Below are 8,419 nucleotides of genomic sequence, written 5' to 3'. Positions count from 1 at the left end.
AGAAGGACTGTCACGTCAGCCTTGTATGGCAGGCTTAATGTTTCCCTATAGAAGGACTGTCACATCAACCTTGTATGGCAGGCTTAATGTTTCCTTATAGAAGGACTGTCACATCAGCCTTGTATGGCAGGCTTAATGTTTCCCTATAGAAGGACTGTCACATCAGCCTTGTATGGCAGGCTTAATGTTTCCCTATAGAAGGACTGTCACATCAGCCTTGTATGGCAGGCTTAATGTTTCCCTATAGAAGGACTGTCACATCAGCCTTGTATGGCAGGCTTAATGTTTCCCTATAGAAGGACTGTCACATCAGCCTTGTTCAGCCTTGTATGGCAGGCTTAATGTTTCCTTATAGAAGGACTGTCACATCAGCCTTGTATGGCAGGCTTAACGTTTCCTTATAGAAGGACTGTCACATCAGCCTTGTATGGCAGGCTTAATGTTTCCCTATAGAAGGACTGTCACATCAGCCTTGTTCAGCCTTGTATGGCAGGCTTAATGTTTCCTTATAGAAGGACTGTCACATCAGCCTTGTATGGCAGGCTTAATGTTTCCCTATAGAAGGACTGTCACATCAGCCTTGTATGGCAGGCTTAATGTTTCCCTATAGAAGGACTGGCACATCAACCTTGTTCAGCCTTGTATGGCAGGCTTAATGTTTCCTTATAGAAGGACTGTCACATCAACCTTGTATGGCAGGCTTAATGTTTCCCTATAGAAGGACTGTCACATCAGCCTTGTATGGCAGGCGTAATGTTTCCCTATAGAAGGACTGTCACATCAGCCTTGTATGGCAGGCTTAATGTTTCCTTATAGAAGGACTGTCACATCAGCCTTGTTCAGCCTTGTATGGCAGGCTTAATGTTTCCCTATAGGACTGGCACATCAGCCTTGTATGGCAGGCTTAATGTTTCCCTATAGAAGGACTGGCACATCAACCTTGTATGGCAGGCTTAATGTCTCCTTATAGAAGGACTGTCACATCAGCCTTGTATGGCAGGCTTAATGTTTCCCTATAGAAGGACTGTCACATCAGCCTTGTATGGCAGGCTTAATGTTTCCCTATAGAAGGACTGTCACATCAGCCTTGTATGGCAGGCTTAATGTTTCCCTATAGAAGGACTGGCACATCAACCTTGTATGGCAGGCTTAATGTCTCCTTATAGAAGGACTGTCACATCAGCCTTGTATGGCAGGCTTAATGTTTCCCTATAGAAGGACTGTCACATCAGCCTTGTATGGCAGGCTTAATGTTTCCTTATAGAAGGACTGGCACATCAGCCTTGTATGGCAGGCTTAATGTTTCCCTATAGAAGGACTGTCACATCAGCCTTGTATGGCAGGCTTAATGTTTCCTTATAGAAGGACTGGCACATCAGCCTTGTATGGCAGGCTTAATGTTTCCCTATAGAAGGACTGTCACATCAGCCTTGTATGGCAGGCTTAATGTTTCCTTATAGAAGGACTGGCACATCAGCCTTGTATGGCAGTCTTAATGTTTCCCTATAGAAGTAGTGAACAACAGATGTCATACATACATATACATAATCTAATGCTGATTGAAGCACGGACCTTAACACCATCAGAATAGCTCAGACAGAAGGAAGTCAAACGAGGCTTTAAAAGAGTCTGCTCTGCCCTGCTACATACAGCTAACTGCCATCTTCTGCCTGCTCTGCCCTGCTACAGCTAACTGCCCTCTTCTGTCTGCTCTGCCCTGCTACAGCTAACTGCCCTCTTCTGCCTGCTCTGCCCTGCTACAGCTAACTGCCCTCTTCTGCCTGCGCTGCCCTGCTACAGCTAACTGCCCTCTTCTGCCTGCTCTGCACTGCTACAGCTAACTGCCCTCTTCTGTCTGCTCTGCTACAGCTAACTGCCCTCTTCTGCCTGCTCTGCCCTGCTACAGCTAACTGCCCTCTTCTGTCTGCTCTGCCCTGCTACAGCTAACTGCCCTCTTCTGTCTGCTCTGCCCAGCCGCCACTTCGTGAGACAAAGTGCTGGAGAAGTTGACAGAATTCTCAACATCTCAGACAGGACTGTTCCTGGTGTTACTGACAAAGAGAGACAGAGGAATAAAGGGGTGAAGGAGAAAGAGAGAAAGAGAGAGAGAGAGGAAGAACGAGAGAGAGAAAGAGAGGAAGAGAGCGAGCGCGGCCAACCAGCTCTCTCATCTTTCCTCCTCTGAGGTGTGTGAAACATCAAGATATGCCTGTCTGTCTGATGCCAGCGATGCAGGGCCAGGCAGGCTGGTCCATACTGAGAGCTGGTCCTGGTCGGGCCAGGACGGTGTGCTAGCTTGGCAGCCAGATATACTGTTGCTCTCCATGCCATGCAGTGAGCCTGCTATTCCTGGGGAGTTGTGAAATCTCTATGTGTCCTGCTGTCATAGATGACAGGGGAATATAGAGAAAACCAGCACCAGGTGGTTTTAAAAGTACCTGGTTCAGGATCAGGGCAACTAGACTAAACATGGGGCTGACATGTGGGTTGTGTTTCTGAAATCAGCTGATAATAATAATTATATATATTTTTAAATGTGATGTTCTGTTCCTGTTACATGGGATAAAAACTCAGATTTTCTAATAATATTGTAAGACCTGAAGATATGCATACGACAACACAAACAACTCCATACGACAACACAAACAACAACACAAACAACTCCATACGACAACACAAACAACTCCATACGACAACACAAACAACTCCATACGACAACACAAACAACTCCATACGACAACACAAACAACTCCATACGACAACACAAACAACTCCATAAGACAACACAAACAACTCCATAAGACAACACAAACAACTCCATACGACAACACAAACAACAACACAAACAACTCCATACGACAACACAAACAACAACACAAACAACTCCATACGACAACACAAACAACAACACAAACAACTCCATAAGACAACACAAACAACTCCATACGACAACACAAACAACTCCATACGACAACACAAACAACTCCATACGACAACACAAACAACTCCATACGACAACACAAACAACTCCATACGACAACACAAACAACTCCATACGACAACACAAACAACTCCATACGACAACACAAACAACTCCATACGACAACACAAACAACTCCATACGACAACACAAACAACTCCATACGACAACACAAACAACAACACAAACAACTCCATACGACAACACAAACAACTCCATACGACAACACAAACAACAACACAAACAACTCCATACGACAACACAAACAACTCCATACGACAACACAAACAACTCCATACGACAACACAAACAACTCCATACGACAACACAAACAACTCCATAAGACAACACAAACAACTCCATACGACAACACAAACAACAACACAAACAACTCCATACGACAACACAAACAACTCCATACGACAACACAAACAACAACACAAACAACTCCATACGACAACACAAACAACTCCATACGACAACACAAACAACAACACAAACAACTCCATACGACAACACAAACAACTCCATACGACAACACAAACAACTCCGTACGACAACACAAACAACTCCATAAGACAACACAAACAACTCCATACGACAACACAAACAACTCCATAAGACAACACAAACAACTCCATAAGACAACACAAACAACTCCATAAGACAACACAAACAACTCCATACGACAACACAAACAACAACACAAACAACTCCATACGACAACACAAACAACTCCATACGACAACACAAACAACTCCATACGACAACACAAACAACTCCATACGACAACACAAACAACTCCATACGACAACACAAACAACTCCATACGACAACACAAACAACTCCATACGACAACACAAACAACTCCATACGACAACACAAACAACTCCATACGACAACACAAACAACTCCATACGACAACACAAACAACTCCGTACGACAACACAAACAACTCCATTCGACAACACAAACAACTCCATAAGACAACACAAACAACTCCATATGACAACACAAACAACTCCATACGACAACACAAACAACTCCATACGACAACACAAACAACACAAACAACTCCATAAGACAACACAAACAACAACACAAACAACTCCATAAGACAACACAAACAACTCCATACGACAACACAAACAACTCCATAAGACAACACAAACAACTCCATAAGACAACACAAACAACTCCATAAGACAACACAAACAACTCCATACGACAACACAAACAACAACACAAACAACTCCATACGACAACACAAACAACTCCATACGACAACACAAACAACTCCATACGACAACACAAACAACTCCATACGACAACACAAACAACAACACAAACAACTCCATACGACAACACAAACAACTCCATACGACAATAGAAGCATAACACCTGCAGTTAATTACTGTAGTAATAACAGTATTAGAACAGAAAGAAAACAACGTTTTAATTCAGCATTAACTTTATCCAACTTAACTTACAGCATTTACTCAGTCGGTTACGTGGCCCATGTAAAAATGGAGTTGCACCATGACTGAACCAACTGAGCCATTGTTGATTAAGTTATGTTTAGCCTTAACGGCAGTTAGAGGCAGGTAGCCTAGTGGTTAGAGGCAGGTAGCCTGGTGGTTAGAGGCAGGTAGCCTAGTGGTTAGAGGCAGGTAGCCTAGTGGTTAGAGGCAGGTAGCCTAGTGGTTAGAGGCAGGGTAGTCTAGTGGTTAGAGGCAGGTAGCCTAGTGGTTAGAGGCAGGTAGCCTAGTGGTTAGAGGTAGGTAGCCTAGTGGTTAGAGGCAGGTAGCCTAGTGGTTAGAGGCAGGTAGCCTAGTGGTTAGAGGCAGGGTAGCCTAGTGGTTAGAGGCAGGTAGCCTAGTGGTTAGAGGCAGGTAGCCTAGTGGTTATAGGTAGGTAGCCTAGTGGTTAGAGGCAGGTAGCCTAGTGGTTAGAGGCAGGGTTGTCTAGTGGTTAGAGGCAGGTAGCCTAGTGGTTAGAGGCAGGTGGCCTGGTGGTTAGAGGCAGGTAGCCTAGTGGTTAGAGGCAGGGTAGCCTAGTGGTTAGAGGCAGGTAGCCTAGTGGTTAGAGGCAGGTAGCCTAGTGGTTAGAGGCAGGTAGCCTAGTGGTTAGAGGCAGGTAGCCTAGTCGTTAGAGGCAGGGTAGCCTAGTGGTTAGAGGCAGGTAGCCTAGTGGTTAGAGGCAGGTGTTGGGCCAGAAACCGTAAGGTTGCTAGATTGAATCCCTGAGTTGACAAGGTAAAAATCTGTCGTTCTGCCCCTGAACAGGCAGTTAACCCACTGTTCCTAGACCAGTTAACCCACTGTTCGTCATTGAAAATAAGAATTTGTTCTTAACTTACTTGCCTAGTTAAATAAATCTGTAACATAGCGCTTTTTTTCAATAATATTTGTAAATATTTGTAAATCTATAATGGTATACAAAATCATCTGGTGTAAATTGAAACCAAACACGCAAATAAAATGTAGACTATATGCAACTAAATCCTATCCATAGTTTCTTTGCCTGACAAGTACCACGTGAAGGTTAACATTTGTAAAACAGCTTGCGCGTTACTCTCTCTGCGAGCCGAGCCAAACGAGGCTGGCTTCATATCTGTCAAAGTTGACTAGTCTTCATTAATGTAGTAGAGAGAGACGCACGAAAATAAGCGCTCTTTCCTAGTTGGTTAGTTAGTAGGCTAGAAGTCCTCGCCGTGCCAAGTGCACAGGTGCCCCGTTCTCACCGCTCACGAAGGACAAAATAGACAAAATGAGACTTACAGATAAGAAGTAAAGACGCTAAGGTTGGCTGGAATGTCCGTGAGCCCGAGATCCGAGCAGTCGACACGTTGAAGCATGCCGTCCTCCTCGCAGTGACAGCGGGACGGGCAGTCGCCGACCTGAGCCCCCATCTGCGATATCGCTCCGCATTCCGCGACCACCAGCAATAAGATGATTAAAACTTTACGGGGATGAAACATCTCCACCGTTTTTTAAAAGGAAAAAACTAAATCAAAGGTGCTGAAAAAAATGAAATAAGAGTTTGCCGCCGTTTCAGTAAGTCCTTCCAAGTCTCCCAGTCTGCGGCTGTCTGTATGTGTCGATGTATCAAGCCTTCTGTCTGGAGCGCATGGAGTAGTTCAGACAGCGTGTCCCTCTGTTCCTATTCTCTGAGATCCATCCTGAAATGCTTCACAGCTTTAAACAGTCTCACCAGTGTGCCGCGCTTCGTGACGTCAGTCAACGCCATTCAAAACCAGGCAGCTAAGCGGAGCTGAGCGCGTGAATGATCTCGGGACGGGGAACGTGTAAAGCCTACCGCACGCACGCGGTTATCGCTCCTAGTATACACATGTACTATAGCCTGCTAATCATCCTCCTGCTTCCCATATTTTGCCGCTCTGAAAAATGTCAGTATGCCACATGCAATGACTTACACATTTCACCACAAATCTCAAGCTGACTAGGCTACTGAGAAAGTTCCGAGACATACAGCGCCTTCAGAAAGTATTCTCACCTCTTGACTTTTCCCCCACATCTTGTCGTGTTACAGCCTGAATTTAAAACTATTATGTAAATGAGGTTTTGCCAGTTTTTTATTTTTAAGAAATATGCATCAACAAAACAAAAAAAAATCTATAAAACATGTTTTCACTTTGTCATTACGGGGTATTGTGGGAACATGGGAAATAAAACCTATGAATCCATTTTGAATTCAGGCTGTAACACAACCAAACGTGGGGATGAACATTGTCTGTTGGCACTGTAATGAGAACAAGTTGAGAGAACTGATCATGTCTGAAAGAACTGTCAATGATTGACATTTAAGTTTTTACAACATGGTTCTATTAGGGTGCTGGACGGTGTGAATGTTTCTGGAGAACACGGTGAATGAATGCATTGTACTACTGCTCCTCACAGTGTATTATTAGGTTAGCGGAGTGAATCAGCTATATATCCATAGTGCCATGAAACACGTTCTTCAAGTAATATGAGATAAGAAGGTTTTATCAGGACGCGCCGAGGAATGAGGCAACTCTACGAGGCAATCTCAGTTAAAAGCTACACCTCCAGGCATACAGATATAGTCTGGCTGATACCAAACTCTGCTTCGGTGTCTGGAAAGGCTGTATTGTGTGGGTGGCATCAGCCAAGTCTCAACTTTGTGTCAATTTTAGGAGAAGAAGCGGTTGAGAGAGATGTTCAACTCTGAGACTAGATGTGTGCTGTTATCCTACAGGGGGGCTTATTGACAGAGGAACTTCTTTGTTGTTAATGTAACAGTTTGAGGAAAGGTGAGAGAGATGTTCAACTCAGACTAGAGGTGTGTTGTTATCCTACAGGGGGGCTCATTGACAGGATGTTCAACTCAGACTAGAGGTGTGTTGTTATCCTACAGGGGGCTTATTGACAGAGGAACCTTTTGTTGCAATGTAACAGTTTGAGGAAAGGTGTGCATGTGATTGTACGTGTGCGTGTGCGTGTGTGTATACGTGTGTATGTGTGTGCGTGTGTGCGTGTGCGTGTGCGTGTGTGTGTGTGTGCGCGTATGTGTGCAGCTTTGATCACTAGAAATAGACTTCGATTTCAGACGTTTGAAAAGGTTCTGAGAACGTCCATATATGCCTTCCTCACACAGAAACAAGATTTCCCAGCAGTGGGTAGGAACTCTTCATGCTCACAGCCGGAGCACACAGCACACCGCGCCACTACAGTTCACAATGCCCTAGCAAGCCCTGAGCAGACTTGATGATACTTGATGGTAATAGCGTGTCGTTTTTTAATTATTTAGTTTTAAGCCTTCTCCAAACCATAGCCCTAACCTTAACCAATCAGAATTCATACCTAAACTGTTAACCTTTGAGATGTTTTTGTTTTAAACATGTAACCATGCAGAATTAACCCTGTAACCATGCAGAATTAACCCTGTAACCATGCAGAATGAACCCTGTAACCATGCAGAATTAACCCTGTAACCATGCAGAATTAACCCTGTAACCATGCAGAATTAACCCTGTAAACAAGCAGAATTAAACCTGTAACCAAGCAGAATTAACCATGTAACCATGCAGAATTAACCATGTGACCAAGCAGAATTAACCCTGTAACCAAGCAGAATTAACCATGTAACCAAGCAGAATTAACCATGCAACCAAGCAGAATTAACCCTGTAACCAAGCAGAATTAACCATGTAACCAAGCAGAATTAACCATGTGACCAAGCAGAATTAACCCTGTAACCAAGCAGAATTAACCATGTAACCAAGCAGAATTAACCATGCAACCAAGCAGAATTAACCCTGTAACCAAGCAGAATTAACCATGTAACCAAGAAGAATTAACCATGTAACCATACAGAATTAACCATGTAACCAAGCAGAATTTACCATGCAGAACTATCCATGCAGAATTAACCCTGTAACCAAGCAGAATTAACCCT

General features: G+C 43.9%; 1 protein-coding gene across 1 annotated transcript in view; it reads right to left on the bottom strand.

The window, feature by feature from the left end:
* Window positions 1–6,285, bottom strand: part of LOC118942829 (leucine-rich repeat-containing G-protein coupled receptor 5A-like) — a 184,363-nt gene extending 178,078 nt beyond the window's left edge. The window contains exon 1 of the mRNA XM_036956607.1: window positions 5,761–6,285. Within this exon, the coding sequence (XP_036812502.1) occupies window positions 5,761–5,960 (200 nt within the window). The 5' untranslated portion in view covers window positions 5,961–6,285. The remainder of the gene's footprint in view (window positions 1–5,760) is intronic.
* Between the last annotated feature and the right edge of the window lie 2,134 nt (window positions 6,286–8,419).

This window comes from Oncorhynchus mykiss, chromosome 21 (genome assembly GCF_013265735.2).
Source record: "Oncorhynchus mykiss isolate Arlee chromosome 21, USDA_OmykA_1.1, whole genome shotgun sequence".
NCBI classification, from domain to species: Eukaryota; Metazoa; Chordata; class Actinopteri; order Salmoniformes; family Salmonidae; genus Oncorhynchus; species Oncorhynchus mykiss.
This window is presented reverse-complemented; position numbering and strand designations above follow the sequence as displayed.